The sequence below is a fragment of the Thermobia domestica genome, chromosome 14, assembly GCF_964235325.1.
Source record: "Thermobia domestica chromosome 14, izTheDome1.hap1.1, whole genome shotgun sequence".
Taxonomy (NCBI): Eukaryota; Metazoa; Arthropoda; class Insecta; order Zygentoma; family Lepismatidae; genus Thermobia; species Thermobia domestica.
Genome location: NC_137467.1, coordinates 3626704 through 3653757, shown reverse-complemented (window position 1 = coordinate 3653757; position 27054 = coordinate 3626704). Strand labels below are relative to the sequence as shown.

The 27054-nt window shown below is 34.9% G+C and overlaps 1 protein-coding gene across 1 annotated transcript in view; it reads right to left on the bottom strand.

Annotated features, from left to right (window-relative positions):
* Window positions 1-24264, bottom strand: part of LOC145670559 (ganglioside GM2 activator-like) — a 38875-nt gene extending 14611 nt beyond the window's left edge. The window contains exon 1 of the mRNA XM_081739364.1: window positions 24084-24264. Within this exon, the coding sequence (XP_081595490.1) occupies window positions 24084-24161 (78 nt within the window). The 5' untranslated portion in view covers window positions 24162-24264. The remainder of the gene's footprint in view (window positions 1-24083) is intronic.
* Between the last annotated feature and the right edge of the window lie 2790 nt (window positions 24265-27054).

Genomic DNA, 27054 nt, shown 5'->3' with positions numbered 1-27054 from the left:
ATATGTAACAATCAATTTATTTTCTTCATATTACCCCAGGGGTAAAATTGGATCTGAGAAGGTAAGGGACGGTAGGTAGCGGCATGACGTCACGCCATCCCCTGACTATATTTGCACATTGTAATTTTTTAGGAACTGGGGGGATGCCGTACATAAGGTGGGGAGACAGCGTCTCTTCGCGTTCCCCCTCACTTTTACTCCTGAAAAGATACACTAAATAAACAATATTTTTTTTTAAACAAATGCGACACCTCTTCTAAATTTTAAAACAGGGTAGAAACGTTTTCTTTATGTTTAATTTCTTGGATTTAAAATCAAAATATAGATATTTCTCTGTATAGTTTTCTGTTTGCTGTGAACCCAATGGTTTGTGATTATACAATATTGTAAGCATTATTATTATTAGTTTATCAGCTCCACAAAGTCAATAACGAGCAATTATTATTTACAGAGTTGAAATTTTGGTTCACGTCACATTTGTGCTTCGATTCTTTTATCTTTGGTTTTGTGTTCTTTTACCAGCACAACAGAAAAAAAAATGAACACTGGCTAAGATTCTCAGAAGGAGTACTCAGTTATGCATTAAAGATCCGCTTGAAGCCCCTAAGTACCCTAATCACATAACGTTCACTTAGGCCATGTAGGAGAGAGTGCTGAAACCTGTAAATCAGTCTGACATTGAAATAAAAGAGTTAACTTTGCGTTACTAAATCGTTTGCTGTTTATGTAGAGATGCAAGGAAATACATATTTTACACATGTGTTCCTTACTTTATTCCTTGCTTTATGTCTAACCGAAAAAGAACCCTTCTTGACACACGGTTAATATTAATATATCAACAAAGAAAGTATCGAAAAATACAAGTCTTCCTGGTGTTTATGAAAGAACTTCACCATCTTTTTTTTTTTTTTTTTTTTTTTTTTTTTTTTGCAACGTTCAATATTTTTTACAAATTTAACATCAGTAAAGCTAAACACTTATCTGTTTCACAGAAGAAACAATATGTAAAGTTCTACTTTCTTGTTTAAAATTTAATATCTTTTTTCCAGTGCTATAGAGAAAGTTCACAACAAAATACATTTCAGAATTCTCTGCAATGTGCCTGATTTGAAGTACCGGATTCCACGAGCACGTCCAAGCAGCAAATTAAGCAAAGCGTCAGCCAAATTGGCGACAAATTCCCCCAACACTCCCACACAAGACTTGTCTAAAGAACTTGACGGAAGATCTTGTGTAATCGATCAAGGGAAAAAGTTCGAAATTCTTGTTTTAGAAAATAAAACTCAGCCGACTAAGGATTTCAATTTTTGCACAAACTGCACGCCGATCTTGTCGCGAGGAATGGTTTCATACATTCCCTGGTTACATTATGATAGTCAGAAGTTATGTTTTGTGTTTTGATTGTATAAGGCATATTATTTGACAGGTAAAATGCTGATGTAACGACCTGAATTGACTTTTCTCGCAATAGGGTTTAAGAACTGGAAAAAGGCTGCAGACAAATTCATAGCACATTAGAAAAGTGGACTCCACTGTCCGAACAATGTCCGTATGGGCATTTCCAACACAGTTAAAAATATGCATATAAAATGGTAAAAATTGTAGTTACAAACAGGTATTTTTTGTAAGTAGTACAATTTTTAGTATTTTATATGTTTTTAACTGTGATTTAAATGGTTGAAAATGTTTGCACCATACGAAAATCCAGCACAAAACTGGCAGTGGATTTATTCATCTTAAAGATGTAAACCAAGATGCTTGTAGATGGAAATTTTACCCTCATGAAACTGTTTATAGCTGCATTATATTATTATTATTATTATTATTATTATTATTATTATTATTATTATTATTATTATTATTATTATTATTATTATTATTATTATTATTATTGTCCAACCATGTTACATTACGATCATATATTCGTATTATCGTACCTATGTCACATTCCCACGTCTATTTTGAAGACAGTAATTCAAAATCAGTTTGCCCCCCTAGCTGAAAAATACTTCCGACGCCACTGTAATGAGTGCAACAGATAGAGACATAACTGATGATCAGAGTATGAATCCAGAAATGAATTCTAGCGAAAATTTAACTGACATCTTAAGAGACTTAGCTCAGCAAATTAGGAACCAATCTGAGCAAATTAAGGATCAAGTACGAAAAAGTGATTAAATAGCTCAACAACAGAACCAATCTGAACAAATTAGGGAACAAGGTCAACACTTTGATGAAAAATTAGACCAGAAGATAAACCAGCAAACTAAGGATTTCGATGAAAAGCTAGGAAGATTAGAACAATGTAATGAAAGCAGATGGGATCTTATTCAACGTAAACTGAGTCAGATGAACCAACACATAGTAGACAAATTTGAACAGTACGACAAAATAATGGAAAGGGTAACACAAAGATTCACGGAAGTTCAAGATTCAGTAGATGGCATAGAGTCAATGATAAATGCTCACGCTAATCACATTAAACTATTGCAAGATGAGGTGAACTTTATCAAAGAGAAATGTATTCCCGAAAGTGCATTTCAGGGTGATGGATACATGAATGTGGTGCATCCTACATCTACTGGTTGTGAACCTACTCGCCATCCCAGACCAATTTTGGAAGTTAATGAATCTTCGAGCTGTGAAGAGAGTACTGATAGAGAAAGAAGAGTGAGGCAATCATCCCGGCGGAAACATAACTCCAACAGATGTATGAAGACTAATACAGGTAAACCGTTACGATTCAGCGAAGTTAAGTCGCTTACTAAATTTAGTGGTGTACCGGAACATATACCCGCTAGGGGATTTCTTGAAAAATTTGAGGACGAATGTGAACTCATGGGTGTAGATGAGTCACAATTTTTAAAATTATTGCCACATATATTATTACCACCCTGTTTAACATGGTTCAAAGCTATCAGGGTAGTCTTCGTACATATTCTGATTTCAAGAATGCTCTACTATCGAATTATGAAAATGATTTTATGATAGCGAATAGAGATGCCCTCTTGCGAACGAAACATTTCAATCCAAAGAACCCTGGATTACACAGGAGCATTACGGAATTTGTAGTATCTACATATAACGAGTTAAAATCACTAAATCCAAGTCATCCGGAATCCTGAATTATAGCTTCTATTAGAATCTTATTGCCATTTCGATTACAACAATTGTTAATGTCGGCGCAGTGCATCAACTTTAATCACCTAATTATTCTTGTCCAAAATTATGAAAGTCAGTCGGCAGTACAGAATAACAATAGAATACAGGATAGAGGTCAGGGTAATTCTGGACGTAATCAGACACAATATGCTTCTGTTCGTAATATAAATGTACAACCTGAAAATAATTCCAATGTCCATAGTTTTAATAATAGAATGAATGGCTATAATGGTACTGGTAATCGAACGCAACCTAATCACAGAAACGGAGCTAGGAATTTTAGAAATAGCAACAGGAATTTCAGTAGGAACGATAATCATCGCCGATTTTCACAAAATCGGTTTGCAGATGGCAGGAATTCTGTAAATAGGAATCAAAATATGGTAACATCCTGCGAAAGACAAGAACGTACACAAGATTGTGCTATACAATGTTGCTTAAATGCGCCCGTTGAACGTATAACTTGAACTATTAAAAAGGCGTCCGACGGACTTGTATTAGATTGACCTTTGCTTACGTCTATGGTTAATGTGTTCTTCATTCAATTTATTATTAAAATGTACGTTAAAAACATATGTAATTGTGAAATATCTTGTTAAATATGTAAAAAGTGAATCATTTACGGAATATTGACGAAATTAATTTATGGCAACCAAGTGAAAATACTATTGAATTTGTTCCTTATAGATTTGTTGCAATTTCCTTTTATAGCATTAATTGAGGAAATGTTAATCTGTTTCATGTCTTTTGTAAGTTCTCTCATAATTACTTATACGAATATTATAAACATTCAAGAATAAAAGATCATAATTTTAATGTAAACGTATGAAGGTTATGACAGATATATAAAATAGATGCAACTTATTATATAGAAAGAATAAGAATAATGAATATCGAATTTCTTAATTTTTCAGAGCTTACTAATGTATTAAATGATAATCATCAATGTGTTTATATGTTATAATTTTGTTGCCTTCTGATCCTACCAATATTTAGTACTATCAAGGTCTTTGTTTGTACATGAAGGAATAGTTAATCAGTACCCTTAAAGAAACTATCAGTTATGTTTAATTTTTGAATAGTCTCATCTACAATAATTGCAAATCGACGTTCTTAGTATATTGATATATTGATAAATATATTTTTAAAAAATGTAATGTTATAATATGTTATATATATAAATGGAAGAGTAAAATATTTGTGTTAAAAGTGATATTAAGTTTATACGAGGGCTATTCAAAAGATAGGTGCTTTATAATCTTCAACTTAGGGTTCTTTCCTTCATAGCAAAACTATTACGGAAGTACCGTCCGGACGACATTTATACAACGATAACGTTGTATGTAGCATTAGCAATCTGTACCATCTTATAAAAAGGATCAGAGGCGAATTATTTGAGCAGTAATATATATAAAGAAAAGAAAGATACACAGAGATATCGGTAGATTATTTTGTAATCGTCAACTAAAAAAAAAGGGTAGTTGCTATGGAAACATAATAAATGTAAGTGTATGTGTGTAGACATCTTGTTAAATATGTAAAAGGTGCATTATTTACGCTTCTCATGATTGAGTATTAAAATCAGTTAAGACAGTGATAAAACGTGTGAATTATTTGAAAATTAGTTGATTAAGAACCAGGATACAATCTAAATACTACGTAAAAAATAAACGTAGTGCATAAATAAACTACCCACTAGAGTTACAGAATATAGTAAGACTTGTATAGATCATATATTTTTAAAGTACCAAAGTCCACTGAATGTCACATCAGCTGTGTTGCAAACAAGTATAACTAGCCACTTTCTCACTAGTATAAATGTTCCCATTACAATGCAAAAGAGGCAAAAAATATTATATGAAACAACAATTTTAGATTATACTTTATTAAATGAAGAATTGAAAAAATGTAGCTGGAATCTGGTAATACACAGTAATTGTGTTAATATTGCAATTTCGAATTTCATTCAAATAATGAAAAACTGTACCGGTATAAGTAATTCACGTATTAACAATAAAAATAAAAAAAGTAAGTAGTAAATATCGCATAATAAAACCACGGATAACAAAAGGATTAGTCAATTCTGTAAGAGAAAGAGAGATTAAGTCGTTTAGTAATAAAAGAAAATAACAAAACGATTTAGAATTTAAGGAATATTACAGAAGGCATAGAAATAAACTTACACAATTAATAAAAGAAGTTAAAAATGACTACTATAGAAAACAAATTACATCATCTAATAACAATGTTAGTAAATTATGGAAGGTAATAACAGATATTATAGATAAAAATGACAAAAAAATATGTAGAAATAAATGAATTAAACACTAAAAATCGTCTAGTAACGTTTGAACGTGATCCAATGTTAATAGTTGAAAGTTTTAATGAGCATTTTTTAATGTTGGCAAAAAAATAGTTAACAAAGAGATTGATGATAAAATAAATTTTAATTTGAATTCCCAAACTAAAGTAGTAAACTCTATATTCTTCACTCCAATCACTGAACAGGAAATTAAACGCTTCATAAATGAATTATCACCAAAAACAACATCTGGTATAGATGGATAATCAGCAAGTGTATTGAAACATACGAATTCAAATATATTAAAACCTTAGCAGTATATGTTTAATCTAAGCTTAGAAACAGGTGTATTTCCTGATGATTTTAAGACTGCTGTAATAAAACCTATATATAAAAAAGGCTCAAAGGCTGATCCTAATAACTATAGACCTATATCAATCCTCAATAACTGTGCTAAACTGTTAGAAAAATGTATGAAGAGAAGATTAGTTAATTTCCTTGAACAAAATAAATTCTTTTCTTCAAATCAATATGGATTTCAAAAAGATAAAAGTACATCAGTTGCGGTATACAATTTAATAGAGATTGTTTGTAAAAATGTTGATAAAGCTGAAAATGTAATTGCAGTTTTCCTAGACCTAGCTAAAGCATTCGACACAATATCACACAAAATTCTCTTAAATAAACTAGAAAGATGTGGAATAAGGGGTATATCAATATCTTGGTTTAACAGTTATTTGAAAGACAGAAAACAGGCCGTCCAAATAGGTAATTTTCAAAGCAATTATTTATATGTAAAACAAGGAGTCCCTCAAGGAACTGTATTTGGCCCAATATTATTTTTAATTTATATAAATGATTTGTGTAATTTAAAAATCATGGACGGGCATATACAATCATTTGCTGATGATACTTCACTTATATTTACTGGTAAAACATGGACAGATGTATTCAAGAAAACTGAAGCAGAAATGAAGAAAGTAAACCAATTTGCTTGATAATCATGTTAGTATTAAATGCTGAAAAAAAAAAAAAAAACACGTATATAACATTTTCACCAACTTTAACAGGACAGCAGAAAACATGTCACTAAAATTACATTATTGTTAAAATACTGAAAAATGTAACTGTAGTCCTCTTATTAGTGAAAATAAAGTAAAATACTTAAGTATATTTATTGATAAGCATCTAAAATGGTCTTCTCAGATTACACATATCGCCACAATACTAAGAAAATTATTATATAAATTTGTTCAATTACGAAACATTGTAATCATAAAAATATTACGAACCATATATTATGCTCTTGTAAATAGTATACTTACATATGGTATATTAATTTGGGGAGCTGCTTACCCTACTCATTTAAAACCTCTGATTGTTCAGCAAAATAATATTGTAAGAATATATTTAAAAAAGGGACTTGAAAGTAGACTAGATAGACTCTATGACCAATTCTCAGTATTACCACTTTCAAAATTATATTTGCAGAAGGTATTAATATATGTTAAAAAGAATAGAAACAAATGGGAAGTAATAAAACATACATATATAACCAGAAATGTGACAAACAAACATTTAGAAATTAAAGCAACGAGTAAATATATAACTCAATACCAAACATATTACAGAGCTCCGAAGATCTATAGTGAACTCCCACTCCGAATCAAAGATGAAAGTAACTTCGAAACATATAAAAGGTTAATTTTACAGTGGTTAAAAGAATTAAAAAGTGTTTAATTAAACTATTGTTAGCTAAAAGTAAGAATTATAAACCTCATATATTACGATAAGAAAATAAATAAAACACGGAAATGAAGCTCACACACAAGCATTTGCTTATGTAAGCCCTTTTCTATTTTTTTATTCTTTGCATAAAAAATACAAAAAACTCGCAATATAGAAATAAGTGTATTGAATTAAGTTACCTGACACCGGAAGATAGACATGACTTCTGGAAGTCCGAATACCAGGTACGTTAAACTCTATTAATAAAGGGAATCTAGGAAGTCCGATTTCCTTTAGAGAAGTAATAGCACTTATAAGTAGAAAATTTACTTGTTAATTTCTGAAGCAGTTATTTTTCTTATTCTTTTATTTTATTCCATTAATATTTTGTATATTATTATTTTATAATATAATATGTTTATGTATTTTTATGTATATTCTTTAATATATTGGATACATCCAATATATTAATTTTCTTCTTTCTTTAAATAAATAAATAAAAAAATAATTTCTCAAAAAAGTCCTAAAAGTCTGTTACGAGAATTCGATTTCATAAAAGAATACAATTATGCTTTTCTTACTCTTTATATTGTTATACAGGGTGAGTTTTTTTGTAACTTGAGACTGCAAAATGTCTGGAGAAATAAGCATTCGTTCGCTCGGCTACAAATGCTGAATCCTCAGTTGCGGTGATGCGACTGTTTCAACGTTCACCACAAAACTTTTCAAGGCAAGAGTCACGTGAGAGCGGTGTAAGTGATAATATTGAGCTACGCATACTGAAGAAATGTTAGTTGCATGTACCCACTTGCTTAGCTTTCATGTCATCCCAAGGCTATGAAGATGTGATCGAATGGTTTCGTTATATACTGCAAACCTGTGTACAAGCTCCTGGCAGGTTTGATGAGGATTCTCTTTGATTTCCTCCTTCAGCTGGACTTTGTCGAGGTTGGATGGACGACTACCACGAGGCTTTCTATGCATTAAGGCTTTCCTCTTCGGAAGAAAAACGGTTGAACCACTTTCGAGCAGTTGGTTCGCTCACTGACGTCTCTTCAAACGCGGAATATATTCTTCTAGCGACCTCTGCAACTTTGTTTCCTAATTTGTACTCATAAAGCAAAATACGCTTTATGAGTAAATATGTGGTTCCTCGTTATGGCGGAAACTTCATAACGAGGAACTACATAATTTATACGATTTACTTAACATTGTTAGGGTCGTCAAGTCTAGGAGGCTTAGGTGGGCAGGTCATGTAGCTAGAATGGAAGGAAATAGAAATGCTTTCAAAGTCTTGACTGGAAGACCAATCGAAAAACGACCATTAGGAAGACCTAAGCGCAGATAGCAGAACAATATTAAGTGGATCTCGCAGAGACAGGAATACAAAATAGAAACTGAATCCAGTTGGCTAAGGATAGAAGTTAATGGAGAGCTTTTGTTAACGCGGCATTGAACCTCCGGGTTCCATAGGCCATAGAGTGAGTTAGTTAGTTAAAGGCAAATACGTCTCAAAATTTCCCTTTCCAACGACATGTTCTTTCGAAGATTGTGCTTTCTACAAAACCGATAGTGAAACATGTGATGCACTGAACAACTCTTTACTGAATAAGATTTGAAAGTAATGTAAACATATGATGTCATCAGAATAAATTTAACCACACTAACGCGACGAAAGCAACTGTTCTCAGAAACCATACGAACTTTCTTGGTTACCTGATATTTATGAGTTCTCACAATTACATGACTTTAAGCAGCGTGGCAAACTGTACCAATGTTTATCACATCCTCGGAATGGTTTAAAATATCATATTGCTGTAAACGACATTATGATTTTTATATCTATTCAAAGCCACCTTCGTAATTGGATGTAATACTTATCTTTTTTTTTTTTTTAAAAAAAAAAAGAAGATTGATATAAAACCTTTTACAACAAATCAAATTTTCAATCTCTCATAACTTTGTTCTTTTGTATTCTAAATATGTCATATTGAATGTTGAGTTGAATTTAACGTCCCTTTCAGCAACGAGGCTATATGAGACATGCACCTACTGATTAACGTGGAATCCGAACCACATGAGCTCCCGCCGGGAATCGAACCTGGGTCTCCCACACCAAAGGTACGTATGCTAACCCCTTACCCACGAAGAAGATCTTAAAATACGTAATATTCTACACTAAGATGTACTTGGACCTGTCTCTCTTACTTTCGTTATTACTGTTGCAAAGGCCTCCAAAGTTTAAATGTTTTTAATGTTGTAAGACAACTTAGTTTGCAATACATTTAACAACACAAGTAACAAATATACTACTCAAAGTTCTGCTTAATATGTTGATTTTGAAATATACAATAACTTAATGTAGTATAATTTGCAAAAAAAAAAAAAAAAAAAAAAAAGTATATATATATTGGATTGATAAGATAGTTAATCTGTGGTACTGTAGGGTATGTCAAACAATGTTCCCTTTCGGCATTTGCGTCGTACAACATTTCAGTGTTTATTATCTATTAGTTTCAAACTTACATGGTCGTTACAAGAAATGAAATGAAATCTTTAAATTTTACGTCCCACGATTATGCCGGTTAGGCTAAAGGAGACGGTGATGATGAGAGATGAGTGGAATGGTGGAATGAAGAAAGTGGGAGGAAACGGGAGAACCCCGAGAAAACCCACGAGCACGGTGTTTGTCCACCACGAAGTCTACACTGCGCGAGCTGGGATCGAACCAGGGACCCCAAGCACCGGAGGTGAACACTCTACCACTGAGCCACCGCGCCCCCTGTCGTTACAAGAGAAATGATTCAGTATATACTGTATGTGTACTTTATCATCTTTTGTTTGTGGGGGGTGCGATGGCTCAGTAGTAGAGCGTTCACCTCCGGTGCTTGGGGTCCCTGATTCGATCCCACCTCGCGCCGTGTGGACTTTGTGGTGGACAAACACCGTGGTCGTGGGTTTTCTTGTGGTTCTCCCGTTTCCTTCCACTTTCTTCACTCATCTCTCATCATCACCGTCTCCTTTAGCCTAACCGGCATAAGCATGCGACGTAAAACTTAAAGATTTCATTTCATTTCATCTTTGGTTTGTAATTCTGAGTAGTAAATGTGGTATTGTAAAATTTCGTTTATGATGTATAAGGTTCAGCCAAATGAAAAGGTCAAACTGCAAATATCCGGACAACGTATTGAGGGAGAAGTTTGTCCTGTTTGTTGTTCATATCCACATATGTGTAGGCCATAATAAATGTTACATTTGTTACGCACGGGCGTAGTGTGGTACGTTAGCAGAGGTTGGTTACTTATTATTGTTCCTTTCTCTCACCCAGCTAAGATGTGGCGCCGTGTGACACAACAATGGAATTGCCAGTGACCATAGGCGGCGCCACAATGGGTGTAGTGGGGGCAGCTGCACCCACATTAACTTCGATTTTCAGATTTTCTACAATAATCCTTCCTATTTTGTATATTTATCGTTTCCTCAAGAAATGTGCCGTCGGACGTTCGTAAACGATTTATTAAGACCCTGGTTTGGAGCGTGGCGCTTTACGGATCAGAGACGTGGACATTGAGAAAAGCTGAAATATCCAAGCTGGAAGCATTTGAAATGTGGTGTTGGCGCAGAATGAAGATAATAGGTAAAAGAAGAAACAGCATGCTTGGCCATTTTATTCCGCACTCTGATTTGATCAGCGTGTTGATAGAGGGAAAGGCAGAAGGAAAACCAGGAAGAGGAAGACCAAGGATAGAATATCTAGATGCAATTACGAAGAAGAGGCCTTCTCAAAGTATAGAACAGCTCTGCCAAAAGAGAGAAAAAATTTAAAATTTCCAAGTTGCCCACCAACCTATGATGAGGTGAATAAGATGTTTGGATATATCTCAGTGACTCCTTCAGTCTCTCCAAAGCTCTCATAAGCCTCTCATAAGTTACTTGCTATCATACAGTGTTTTCCTAGTATTTTTTAAAGTAAAACTTACGGATTATTTTTGAGATCTTTAAGGCTCAATAGTGCAGAGCGTTCTTGCTGCAATGTTAGGATGTATTGAGAGAGCGTCTTCAGCGTACATTGCGATGTAATTGCTACTTGAGTTATTGTATGTATGCATGTCGGCATGTTAATTTGTCCTTAAAATGTTTAAATCAAAACAACAAGGAAATTTGCTTGGGTGGATAAAAACCACATCTCCAACCAAAGCTCTTGTAATTGATGCCATTGCAAAAGAAAAGTACCCTTGTACACTTAAAATTTCTGATATTTCTTTGATAAATTCATAATTCACATATACGTGTATCCATGTATGTTGTTTCTTTGAATATGTACATGAAAGTTTTTATTAAGTACCATGCTAATATTTTTACTGTATTATTCCTTACCAGCCAGCACCCACATTACCAAAATCCTGGCCCCGCCTATGCCAGTGACCAACGCTACCAAGGAAAAACAGCGGGATGTGATACGCTTTCTTTATGCGGAAGGTGTTCATCCAGCGGGCGTACACAGAATGCAGAGTGTATATGGTGCAAAGTATGTTTCAGACAAAACAGTGTGAAAGTAGTATCGGAGTTTTCGTAGTGACAAGGAGACACTGATTGATTATATGCGACCCTGGCAGGTGACGAATTGTATTCCTGATGAGACAGTTACTGCTATTGACACTTGCATTCAAACTTATAGACGAGTCTCCTTGGATGCCATTAATGCTCAAGTGCTATGTCAGTGTGCATGACATTGTGCGCAGTAGACTTGGTTACCGGAAGGTTTGTGCTCAATGGTCCCCTAAACCAAAGAAAATCCGTTCCACAACATCAGCTGCTAAGGTCATGGTGACTATTTTCTTCGACGAGCAGGGGACTCTGCTAGTGGAGTTCCTCCCAAAGGAGAAACAATAAACGCCAACAAATACTACTACATTCTCCGTCGACTGCGGTTAGCAATCAAGAATAAACGCCGGGGTAACCTCACAAAGGGCATCATTTTATTGCACGACAATGCCCGGCCTTATGTTGCCAAACAAACACATGATCTTTTGGCATCGTGAAAGTTTGGAGTACTAGTCCACCCCACGTATAGTCCTGACTTGAGTCCCTGTGATTTACAAGTTTTTGGGAAACTCAAAAAACACCTCCGAGAGCACCACTATGTATCGGATGAAGAAGTGCAACAAGCTATGACAGAGTGGTTTTGTACTCAATCCAAGGAGTTCTTTTTCAGGACATTCATAATCTCGTGTCAGTGCCTCAACAGCAATGGTCATTATGTACAGCTCTATCCAGTAATAAAGTCTGTACATGGAAATGGACCTTATCATTTGACTGTATCCTTATAGATGTGTCATATGTAATAATCTGACGTAGTGCCATTGGGAATACTGTCAATCTGGTGATATTACTGTAAAACGATTTCTTCCTGTTGATAATTCCTTCGTACAAAATCTTAGCATTTTTAATATATTAGTTTAAAAGTTAGAAGTGCATTTCAAGATTACTGTTCACCCTGTATATGCATCTATGTCGTCGTACTTGTATATTGTTGGAGCAGAAGATTATCGAAGGAGTGTAGCAAGTCAGAAAATAGTGAAAACATGATTATTCAAGACTAGCAGACTGCAATAAGTTCTTTCGCTATATATTTCATCAGATAGAAGATGAATGTCATCAGATAGTAATTTAAGTGCTTGGTGGAAGAAGCCATCCCATTCCTGCATAAAACATGAGTTTTGTGGCTGAAGTGTAAGCTAGTGTCACCTATAGTGTTACTTATTAGATTAAACGAATTATGGGATATGCAATTGGGTTCTGTATCTACTACAAACGTACGAAGTAAGAAAGGAAAAAAATCTTTCAGTTTTACGTCTCACGGTTATTCCGGCTAGACTAAAGGAGACGGTGATGATGATAAATTAATGAAATGGTGGAATGAAGAAAGTGGAAGGAAACGGGAGAACCCCGAGGAAACCCATGCACACGGTGTTTGTCCACCACAAAAATCACATAACGCGAGCTGGGATCGAACCAGAGATCCCAGCACCAAAAGTGAGAAAGGAATTTTAAGGAACCGAAAAGTAATTGTAAACTCACTTATGGACTTGTCTTGGAATACAAGCATATAATAGTGTTGCAAGGATGAAAGTTGAACGTTCCAGGTGAGGGAAGATAAAATTAATGGTATGGGTTGATTAATAAGTGTAATGGAAAAGGGAAGACCAATATTGGAGAATAATATATAAATTTATATATTCAAATGTACAGGGTGTCCCATAAGTTCTCATACATAAGAAAAAATCTTTTATGTTTTATCAAGTCAAGTCACTTTTATTGATATAATATGATGTTTGCGACTACATTTTGAAAACATTTCGTTGCGTGCCCTGCACTGATTAAGAATACTTATAAGCACAGCTGGAACTATGCCTGTAATGACATTGGCGATATGTTGCTTGTGATGATTTATGTTTTGCATCTTTTCCTAGTACACCATGGCGTTCAAATATTCGTAAAGATAAAAATTAAGTTGGGTGAAATTTGGGAACGTCAACCCATCTAAGTGTCTGAACAATGCTGAGCTAACCATTGATGTACGTGAATACCAACATATTTATGTTTCCAGTTTGTGGAATACTCTGTATATGCAAAATATATCATGTAACATAATTTAAGTGCTTGGTGGAAGAAGCCATCCCATTTCTTCATGAAACATGAGTTTTGTGGCTGAAGTATAAGGTAGTATTACCTATTGGATTAAATGAATTGTGGGATATGCAGTTAGATATATAGTCTGTGTCTACTACAAACTAAAATACCTGCGTTACTAGTTTTTTTCTTTTTTTCTTTTTTTCTTTTTTCTTTTTTTTTTACAATAAACCAGAACGGGCTACCAGATAGCACCAGTTGCCTCTAGAGAAATCGGTTTCTTGGATGTGAACGAAGAATAAAAGGAATTTATAAGTTTAATTACAAAGCATTTTGGGGGTCTCTGGGAATTGTTTTGTACACCTTGAGCCTCTTTCCGTGGCAGTTTGCGTCAACGCAAGGAAAATTTTGTGTTCTATTGTATTTTGCGATAGTTGGCGTAGCTGTTATAAATACTTGTTTCATTATTTGCGTTTCGTTGTCAAGGCTCTCTCAGACTGAGGCTCCTTCGTTGGGTAATCGCCAATTTCAGCGCTTTTCATTACTCGGACAGCTTCCATTTACTTTGATGAGTAGGATTATCAAGTATCAAAAGCAACATGTAGAGATACTTCAAATGAAGGTACCAATGTACAATCTTTTTTTTTTTTTTTTTTTTTTTCGTAATACTAATAAGATAATATAAGTCTTGCTAGTGAAGAGAAAATCATATTTATCTACTTGATAAAAGGAAAGTATATTGTGAGTTTTGTCTTACTTTGAAGAGTGTATAATAACGTGGAAACTAAAGTCCAGTATTAATAATAATAATATTATTATTATTAATAATCATTTATAATAATAATAATAATAATAATAATAATAATAATAATAATAATAATAATAATAATAATAATAATAATAATAATAATAATAATAATAATGTACAGGTGTCATAAAGGTTATTGGTAGCTCAAGCCATCAAACCAGTCTACGCCACAGGTGAAAAGCATTTATGAAAAATAAGTTTTTTAAAAATGAAACGGGCTGTGTAATGAAGGATATTGGAGACGGTTAATATTAGGGATGGGCAAAACCGGTTTTTATAAAAACCGAAAACCGGTTTCTATAAAAACCGAAACCCGAAAAACCGACATTTCGGTTTTCTCCAAAACCGGTTCGGTTTTTCACTGAAACCAGTTTCGGTGAAAACTTTTCGAAAACACACAAAACTATTTCTGTGGAAATGGATTCAGTTTCCGGAGAACAACGAAACACCATTCTGGTCAGAAATAGAACAAATTTTGGAAAAAAACGGGAATCGGTTCTGAAGAAAACCGAAACCGGATTAGGTGAAAAACCGAAAACCGAAAAACCGGTTTTTGTGCCTACCACTAGTTAATATCAGGGTTGGCGGATAGAATGGCCTTTCCCCTCTCTTTCTGATGGACATGAAAGTTTTCGAAAAGATGTTTGAAGACATTTACACGGTAGGAGTAATCAAATGTACTGCGGTGATGGGTTGTACGTATATTCCAGGATACATAAGTCGTGAATTTGAGCGTTATATATGTATCGGTGATTGTTGCTGCAGTGTTTTGTACAAACATAAGAGGAGGAGGAATTGACCTCTCCCTCAAAATTTTAGAATTCAACCCTTAGATATTTGAAAATATGTGTAGTATACAGGGTGTTACAAAGATTTGTAACAATAAATTCCTCACATCAAAATAAGAAAAATGTTCATGTGGATCTGTGGTCGGAAGTGCATAATTTTGTACTTATAGTGTGTCGAAAAACGAGAAAGAATGAACTTAAAAGGTCCATAGTTCTACTACAATAGGACCAATTGTAGTAGGGTCAAGACATCACTGAGGAACTATTATGTGAACCATCCAAATATCCATGTTTCAGAACCTGCGGTACTTACACAATCATTTCTAGAGAGGCTCTTTGGGAGTAACTGATCACTCTCCACCTACCTCTCTAAAAATTGGTGTGCAAGTACTGGAGCATTCTTAAACATGGATATCTGGATAGTTCATATACCAGTTTCTCACTGATGTCTTGACCCAACTACGATAAGTTTCATAGTACTGGAGCTATGAACTTTTAAAGATCACTTCTTTTACGTTTTCGACACCCTATAACTCCGAAACTATCCACATGAACTTAGTCCTTTAGATTAGATTGCTTGGCATATACTTCAGTTGGTTCCTTCTTTAATCAACATGAGATTGTGATCTGAAAAAAAAAAATCGTCTTCATAAGGAACCTTCAATTCAGTAATCTGCCTCGAAAATTATCATATGTCATTAAATAATCCATATGATGTTTCTGCTAATCGAATAGCGACTTGTTGCGTTACCTACGTCAGTTGTTCAATATATAAATTTCTCTAAGCGTAATATATATAAAGGATATTTCAAAACAACACCAACAACGTTTCGGAGGTGATTCCTGACACTAAGATAAGACAAAAAGTATAGACCAACCTGAGTTCACAAATGCTTCCCTTCGGAGTTATAGGCTGCCGAAAACGTGTAAAGAAACTGATCTTTAAAGGTCCATAGCTCCAATACTATGGGACCTACCGTACTTGCGTCAAAACTTTACTTAGGTATTAGTAGTTCTATCTATATATCCAAGTTTAAGAATCCTGCGGTACTTCCGCAACAATTTTTATAGAGGTAGTTGGTGAGTATTTCCAATTAAATGCTCGTAGCCAAACTCCCTTTTTATAAATTTTTCCGTCAGTACCTTATGATTCTGAAACATATTTTTGGATATATATTAGTTCCTAAGTGAAGTATTGACCCGACTACAGTAGGTTGAGCTATGGACCTTTAAAGTTTATTTTTGCATGTTTTCGACAGCCTATAACTCGGAAAGGAAGCGTTCATGCACCCAGGTTGGTCTATACTTTCTGTCTTATCTTGGCGTCAAGAATCACCTCCCAAAGTTGTCGGTGTTGTTTTGAAACACCCTATATATATATATATATATATATATATATATATATATATATATATATATATATATATATATATATATATATATATATATATATATATATATATATATATATATATATATATATAGATAGATAGATAGATAGATAGATAGATATAAGATACATTTGTAAATCATACATCTATAAATACAAGTGCAGCTGGGTCCACAGTCGACTTCAGCGAATTTTGATACATAAGACAGTACATTTTTTTCCGTCCATACAACAAAATCGGCAGGGTCAATCGTCCTGGCGTTTCGAAATTTGGATTCTTCGTAATAAAGCACATCGAATCCATATCCTGGGGTCCGGTCTACAGAACATAATAATAATAATAATAATAATAATAATAATAATAATAATAATAATAATAATAATAATAATAATAATAATAATAATAATAATAATAATAATAATGGTAAAGGTAGGGGAAGGATCACGCGAAGATTTCCTTGTGATGTCATCACCTCGCTATGTCTCCGAATAGAATATAGATATGGTTAACCATAGTTAAAGTCTCCGTTACCATGGAGATGTTAATGGTTTCACTCTATTAATGCGATCAACCGACATAATCGGTTGTAAGGAACCTGAATTCCAAATTTTGCTTTCAATATATGGAAGTGGGCTACAGAGAGCAACTGTTAGAGTCGCCGTTATGCGTTAATATGTTAACGAGTTGACTTCATTAACGAATCCCGCCGAAATAGTCCTTGTAACTACCTTTGGTTAAAAACACAGAATTCATTATGGAATATGGGCTATAGATTGCTACCAGTAACGAAGCCATTGTCCGTTAACTCTTTGGAGTTCTAGTAACTATTTTTTGGTACTAAAGTAGTGTCTTCATTATTCGATTAAAAAGGAACAAACAAAGCTTTTTATTTCTTTTTTCCTTTTTGATTTTATTTTTTTAAAGTGTAGAGGCATTGTAGAACACGTTACATATGATTTCACGCCTTTCTGCGTCGAGACATAGGAGGTGATTACGTCATAAATTTAAAAAAATATTTTTTGGTAGGGCTATTTTCATTATTTTTTGGCGGGCTTACTTTTGTACGTAGGAGTTTAAATTTTTGTACAAACATTCAGTCAAACGACTAGTATTTACCATATTTTATTTTAGATCTCTTCTTTAGCACAGGAGAGGGGAGTGTGGAAAGAGGCAAAAAGGTAAAAAAAAAAAAAAAGAATAATTTTACACAAAAAATTCCTTTTTTCGCGATTTTCCCGCCTCAGGTATCGTTTGAAAGGCAGACTTATTCTGAAGACAATGGTGGGCGAACCATGATTCTAGGGTAAATAGGGATGTCTCAGGAGCATTTTTACCTGAGATCAGGGACTTTTGCAGTTATCTGGGGCATTGTGTGTTATTGATAGATTTTTCCTGCCCTTAGTATTCAAGATAGAAGCTTGAAATTTTGTACACACAGTTAGTACACCACTTAGTGTTTTTCAGTTGATTTTCAGGTCTCTGCGTTAACATAGGGGGGGTCCAAAGGGGCTCAAAATTTTTAAAAAATATTATCAGAAAAAATTCCGATTTCTCTCAAAACTTCCCGCCTCAGGGATGCGATATTGAAATTTGGATAGTACCATTTGAAAAGTTGCTCTATTGTGAAAAACAACGAAGTATGAACAATGATCCTACGATAAATAGTGCTGATGCTGTAGCCGCTTGACTGAAAGTCTATAATTTACCTAAAAAATACCAGAACTCCAAAGAATTAATAAGTTATGGGATTGTCTTCACTAACGAACCGAACCTAGATAACCACTCTAGCTATCTATTACAAAAAAAGAGTTCAAAAATTCGTATCATTTCAAGAGTTACCGTGCGGAGTAACGGACGGACGAATGTACTACTAACACAATCTTATGTTACTTAATAAACGAATTATATCGTCTCCTTAAAGAGTAGAGCAATAATTTAGGAATAGAGCCACTCCATCTAATAGTATTAACAATCACAGTCAAATATTGGTATAAGAAAGGTGATTATGAGAAGATAGAACAACTGCTTCAAAGAAGATTAACAAATATAGGAGAGTTAGATGAACACATCTTGAGAAACTGGCAAGACAATTGGGACAACAGCACAAAAGCTAGAACAGTTAATGCAATCTTCCCAAACATTCAAGAAAGTCTAATGGGGGCCATAGACGCACATACTTGCATGACCAACACAGTGACGTAACTACGAATGGAGCGAGTGGAGCAGTTACTCCAGGGCGCACAGTAAAAGAGCGAAAAAAGAAAAGAATGCGAAAAACTATTCCTTATGCAAAGAACGTTTGGAAACATTTCAAAAGGTACGTTATGACTATTAGAGTTAATTGGCAATAGCCGATACCGGGGGCGGATTCAGGAATTTTAGAGCAGGGGTGCAGGTCTGAAAAATAAACTTGAGACATTTTTTCGATATTTGGTTCGCTAACTAAAAATGTTCACTGCAGTGCTTTCATAATACGTATTTATCTCCGCCCTTCTGGAGGTGGCATTGAGGAAAGCCATGTTGTTCAACACAAGAGAATCCAGGATTACCACGGGCTGGAAACGCATACATTGTCTGCAATGAGTGGAGAACGCATTCAGAATCTTCCTTTTGAGAGAAATTTTAAAAATTTCTTTTTTCCCCACAGCCTTTGAACAAGTGCTGCATTATTTATATATTTTACTCCTCACGGAGGAGCGCGCGAGCCTCGCCCCACCTTTCTGGACCCCCACTGGGCGATACCAGGACAACCGTCACTGCAATGTTCGTCTAGCTAGCTGCCTAGTGAAAGTTTTGCATGAGTCATTGCAATGAGCAATCCGTGCCCCCTCCCGGGAATAAAACGAAAGTTGGACCTGTTTGAAACCTAGTTGACACTTATAAAACTATCCTGTACTCCCTACTTATATTAAGAATTATTAGCAATGATATCATTCTACCTTTAAAGCATAAAAGTAGCAGTTTGGAGTAAGTACAGTAAACCATTTTAATGGGGTATGAATAAATCGATGATCGATCGATCCAGGGTGCAGTAAAATTAGTTACGCCACTGGACAAACATGCATTGAAAGGTTCGTTTCATCATGCATGTTGGAATAATTTCTTGCCCACACAAGTACCAACTTGCTGGAAGATCCAACTTACTAGAAGATCATCCATCATAACGACCTTGACATTAAGGAGGAAAGAGTCACGTGATTTCTTCCGCTGTTGTGATTGGCAGACCTAAATGTAAAACAACCAACTTGCATGAACGAGCCCATACACGGGAAACATACATGAAGAACGGCAAAACCATTATGCATTTTTACAGAAGATTTTGAAAACTGTCAGTACGCATGAATGAGGCCATACACGATCAACTTGCCTGTGGTTTTATCACTTTTCATGCATGTTGGAAGATTTCTTCACGCATGTGTCTGCGTGTATGGGTCCCATAAACTAGGAGATGCAGAGTTGAATAAATATACAGTCTAATTCTTAAGCGAGCATAGTCTCTTTCGATCCACTTTTAACAAAATTGGCATGTTAGACACTAACGTGTGTGACTGTGGTGATCCACAAACTCCAGATTCCATAGTATTCAGATGTCAGAATCTAATATTACAGGACTCAGACCAGGAAATTAGATAAAACCTAAGACTAGTTCTTGAAAATAATGGAGTTCACCAATTAATTCGAAATAATGAACACAGACGAACCCTTAATAGGGTATGCACAAGAGTATTAGAAATTAATAAAGTTCAAATCAGTATAGACCTAACCAAAAAAAGAACTAACCGATTAGAGTAATTTATTAAAGTTGTCGCTTCTAAAATTCTAAGGAATCGATTAATTATGTTACATTAATAAATCAGTCATTTAATTGTATAAAATATAGCAAGTATAGTTGTTATGATGTGTGGTGTTTCTGTTTGTGTTTTGATGTGTTACTTTTATGAAACGTGTTGAATTAATGTACGGAATCAGTCAATTAGAATGAACAACGGAACCATTTCGGAGGACCGACAACAGGGGCGTCATTTAGGGGGACAGGATTGGCAATTGCTCCCCAAGAGTTTGAGGAATACATATACTTTAATCGATTGGCTACTAATATACTAGTACAAAACGTGAAAGTCTTATATTGGTGGTGCTCTTTCCCTCCTCAAGAGAAGTCTGAAATGACGCCCCTGATTGACAAAATGACAAACAACAAACAGATAATTAAATGGAGGACCATATTATTTAATTCCAGAGTGTGATAGCGTCTTGCTTTTAGTTAAAATAAATGTGATACATATGGAGGATCGAAAATATATAAGGAACATACCCAGGGATTGCATGATGTGATCCAGGAGAGAAACATTAACATTAATTTTAGTATTGATAAAAAATTTTAAAGGAAAAATTATGTTAATTTTTAGTATTTAAACAAGAAACCATTTTATTAAAAGTTTTGTTCAGTAAGAAAACAATAAAGCTTTTAAACGATTTACATATACTTGTCAAATTTCAATAACATTTTCGAATTCAAAGGCTTCAAATTAGAGAAGTTTAGCTAGACGTATTTCTGTAACATTTTACGTATTTTACGTGTTGAACATTATATTACGAAGCAATTGACAACAATAATTCTTAGTGATAAAAGAACTCAATTTAGGTTATTTAAAACGAGAATCAAACATTATGCAGGAGGTAATAATAATAATAATAATAATAATAATAATAATAATAATAATAATAATAATAATAATAATAATAATAATATTTACAGGAAATTACAGAGTAATCTGCCCAACTACAATTTACATAAAAAAAGGAATAAAAACATGCAAATAATGAAAATTACAAGTAACACATGCACACACACAAAAAAGATACAAAAATGATATATAAAACAAACATACTCTTATATAAAAGAAGGTAATAAATACTCTCAGTTGCTTATGAAATGATTATACAACTGCCTCTGAATAATACTAAAATTATATTCAAAAATATCAATAATATTGGCAAAATCATTGACCATTGACAAAGCTTTCTATAAGGGTACATCATTAAACAAGTGGATAGGTTTAAACTTTTTAGGATTTCTTATATGATAACTAGTTGCATGCAAAGTTCTCACTGACAATAATTTCAAATTACCATGAAGGATTGAATGCAACATTTTAAGATCCTCAATAATCGTTTCACACAACTTCAACATCTCAACGATAACCTTACTTCATCCAAAGACATACCTTTACAGGCCCGTATTCACGGGAGTCTAGGGTGGCCGCCACCCCTAAAATTTTCACGATAGTCTTGCAAATAACTATAATATGGTGATAAACTATAATATGGTTGGAATAGCCCCCCCTAACTTCGTCCGGCCCCCCTACATTTTTGGGCTTGCTACCGGCTCGTACCTTTATAACACTTACATTTCCAACATAGCCAGACATGAAAAGGATTTTGAATCGTCTCCAAAGTATTTGATATGTAATATGTACTTCTATTCCATATGTTTGAACAATATTCCGGATGACTTTTGACATTAGAGTAATAGAGAATAAGGCAGGTTTCCACAGAATTAAAATCTTTGGACATCCATTTCAGAATGCCAAGATTTATTCTCGCTTTAGAACTTATATAATAATAATAATAATAATTTTTACACATTAGTATTCCAGATAGCAGAAATTGATTGTGAAAAGGTTGATGTAAGTTTGTCATATCAAGGAGATGAGCTTGCCCTCCAACTTGTCATGACCAGTGTTTCTTCCAGACATGTTTTTGGGGGCACTATCCCCACGGAGCTCTGAGAGTGATCCCGGAGGAGACCAAAATAATGTCTATAATATACTAAAAAATAGAATAGTATCGTGTGGAAATAATATATGTCGTCATACAATATTACATCAATCTTGTCATATCCCCATGCCGTAAACGTCGCCAACACCTAGTGGCCCACTTGCCGGTAAATGCCGATCGTCGATATAGCAACACGTCGAAGGATTGCTGCTAGTGTGCCACTACTGGCAGAGTTTCGTGGAATTGAAACAGATATCTAGAGTCGGGGTGTTGAAGTTACCAGCGCGTAGCAGCGAGGACTCCTTCGATTACCAACACGAACTATCGCTAATCATTTACATACGGTTATTATTTTTTTCCTGACGAATTACCCCTGAAGTCAAGAGTAATCCCTCCCTCTACATCATAAAGTGAACAATTATGAGATGAGTGCGTATAATTGTTTGAATTTAGATGGCAACTGTCGCCGATCATCATCAAGTGAATATGGGAGAACCATGAAATAATGTAAATAGACGCGTGTCATTTTGTTATAAAATTACACGGCAAATGCATTTTATCTGATTCCGAACGGTTATTGTCGAATATACACAGTTAAAGAAGTATATTCGACGCGGTATTCTGATTAGGCAGATTAAAACGACTTCAACGATTTATCCTTCTACAAGCGTCCTTTTCTTTATCACCTCCGTGCTGAAGTCGGGAGAACATGCGGCTATAGTAATCCTAAGGTGGTAAGGTTGGTGGTTCGCGCCCACCGCGGGGTAGTACTTTTTTTTTAGATTCACCTTAATGTAAACAAATCACGGATATAAGCGATTTAACATATTTTGGGAGAGTAATTTTGTGGTTCATTGGCGTTCCGTCTCGTTCCTGCCGCTGGTGGTATAATTTTCGAAACGGAATTGGGGCCACCGCAGATCGTAGCAGCGGGGCCGCGCCAATTTTTGGCGAGATATCGCTATTTGCCCATCGGTGGTCCACCGACACTTACAGTATGGGGTCAGGATGGCTATACAAGTTTCTTAGCTCATAGTTAACACAGGCTTGTCAACTCTTGCTTCTACGTGCTCAGTATGTCTCATTTGTTGCAAGTTTGTCAATATCAAGCTTGATACAAATTAAAATTTATTCATGCACGTGAAAGAGTGATAGATCTGGTTCTCTTCCTTCAGGAGCGTCATTTCATATTTTGCTTGGGGGGGGGGGCAAGACCCCTTGATATAAGTAAAATTTCGCGTTTTTCACTGATTTACTATTATTCTATTGATAAAATCTATATACATTTCAAACTCAGGGGGAAAATGTCTCTCCCTGCCCCCCTAATGACGCCCCTGTCTTCCTTTAGTATAGTGTTAAGAAAATAACATTTTATTTTCCAGTTTTTAAGTCAGACTTAACCTTGTGTGTGAGCTTAGACCCTATATCTTTTTTAGAAACTCATGGCAACATCACAAAACAAGAGAGAAATAAATTAAATTCTTTAAACTCACCTGAGATTTTCCTACTTCGATCCTAGCTAAGATGACTAACAACGCAATATATGTTGGCCAAATCGAAAAGAGCTCCATTTGCTAAATCAACCTGTTGCTTCCTGATCAATCACTTAACCAGAAACAAAATGTGTTGTTATTCAACTGGTTGGATTTCTTATAAAGATCTCCAGTGCTTCCTATATTGATGACAACATGCAGGATTTCCTTACCGCCACTGTTGAGATCTTTCATATTTGTTAACCTTGGTGTCACGGAAGTGAAGACAGATTTAATTATTATAAAATTTGTTGAGGTTTGTGTGGTTTCCGTCCAGTTTAAAACATCTATTTCCACTTTTGTCATCAGGAAGTACTTAATTACATTTTATAATCCACGTCTCAGAGACTCCATCACAAGGAAGTTCAATTCCCTATTTTATAGGCTACTTATAATGAGCCTTATGCAAAGTGGTTCTCACATGTGATTAGTGCCATACTAAAGAGTTCGATGTTTCCTGCAGTAGTCAGACCTTTAGTATTACGCTAATCATAGGTCAAAAAGACTCTACATAAGGCGTAATATGTTTCTTATAAAATCTACTTTTTATATTTCGTGAAGGAAGCTTTCTCTTAAATCATTGTTTTATCAACGTTTACGTCCACTTTTGCTGAATTGTCAAAACTGTATTTTTATTACGTATGCTTACCATGCGCGTGGGTTTTCTCGGGGTTCTCCCATTTTCTCCCACTTCCATCAGTCTATTGTTACCATATAGCCTATCTCGTCATCACTTTCTCCCTTAGCCTTAGTGCATAATCATACGATGATAAATCCTTTCTCCCAAAATACAAATGGGGCCTCATTCCGTAGCAATTCGTTTTAACGCTTCAATCCCACACTTTGCGTTTTAGCCTGAAATAATAAACAAAGCACCTATAGCTAATTGCTTATTAACAATACAGTAGAGCGTCGATTATCCGAACGTCGGTCAACCGAACGACCGCTTAACCGAACTGTGTACTCGCTCGCACCTGTTACTCTCCCACCCTACCGTCCATCATCCCCCTCACTCCCAAACCAAGTTTCCCACAGTAGTCGCCGCATTGAGCCACCGCTGGCGGAACATTGCTTCTAATGAGGCCTTCATAAGGCGCTGCTGACCGGCCAAGCCGCCAGTCGCTGTGTTTCAACAATCAGCACACTTCTGTCGGTTTGGCACTGGCTGTAGAAGTAGCGGCAGTATCAAAGCTGTTCACAGCAACAGCTGCGCCAGCTTAGAGTTGAGGCGTGCCGCTCCACGCATGGCAAATAAACATGTACAGTTCGATTATCCGAACAAATCAGTTTTCCGAACACCCATGTCCCTCAATTACTTCGGATAATCGACGCTCTACTGTATTTGGGTTGCGTTGCACAGAGTCGTCTCGTGGGCGGGGCGCTGGACAGACAAATTAACAAAATTTAATTAATTAAGATTATGTTGGTAAATGATTTTTATTTAAAAAATATTAAATCAGATATTTTAATAATGATCAGCCCACGGTTAAGTAAAATTTATATATTTCATAAGGACAACGGGCTTAATGCCTAGTTATAGTGTTGTGTACATACTTATCTAACATACACTATTATATATACACAAATATACGTCGTTTAATTATGCAGAAATTATTGCCTGACAATTGTTTTGAACTTGTTTTCGGACATACTAAATACATCGATTACATGAAATCTAATCATTTCGTTATATGAAGCACACATTCTCCGTCCAGAGAGGAGACTTACGTAATATGTTAGTTCTTGCTTTTCTACAATAGAATGTCCCAGTATTTGCAGTTCTAGTCTTAACTATTGGGACACGCAGCGGCGCAAAGCTGTCTTCAACATTGGGGGGACGGGTAAGACTGTTTTCTTTAGCGATGTTCATAATATATATTAAGTTTAAAAACAATGCTGCGGAGGATCAGGAAAGCAGAGTTTTCTTCAACACTGGGAGGTGGGCAGACTTGGGGCTTATTCTGGGGGGGAACATTGATTTCCTCTTACTTTCCTTTGTGGCAATCGGACACAAATCATCACATTTCTCCCTAAAAAAAAAAAAAAAAAATCAAGTCGGATTATTGGGGGCACAATCTCCTCCAGTTCCACAATTGGAGGAGACATGTCCCCCTCTCATCCCCCCGGGATTTGCGTCAGTGGGGACGTAATAATACTTCTGAAACTAATTCTGGACAGTCAATTTTACCATTTAATAATTTACATAAATACAACATCAAAGACGCATCTCCTTTTTTCTAATGTTTGAAAACTACAATTCGTTACTATGTCTCCGTAAGGGATAAACTTTGGGTAAAAACCGGTTTTCTTGTATACAAGCATTTTAAAAAATTTAAATTGTATATTTTTATTCCATCAGAGTACTTAGTGACATTTGGTATCCAAACAGTACAACGGTATTCTAATTTTGACCTCACATACGAAAAATATAACTTTATAAATGTTCATTCTTTGTAGAAATCCTGTTCTATCCTATAAAATAAACCTAGGTTTCTATATGCAGTACTCGTTATTGCGTCAATGTGTTGAGCAAAGGTTAATTTGCTATCAAATATAACTCCTAGATGTTTGATAGTATTTGAGATAGACAAGGAAGTACCACTTATTGCAAAAGTAAAGCTAATTGGATTTTCTTTCTTTATGAAAGATACAGATTTACATTTGGACACATTCAGGACTAATTTATTCTTATCACACCATATTTGAACTCTTTGTGGATGCTATTGAGCTTTCCCGCAGTCATCAATTGAACTTACTTTGGAGTATAATTTGAGACTGCCAGCGAAAAGAACTTAATATACAGAGTTAATACTTAATACAAGAACTTAATACAAAACGTTTTAATACACAGAGGAATATCGTTTGTAGCGAACATGCGAATAAAATGGAGTGAATTATACGTTTATTTTAACAATCATCTTTGAGTATCAAG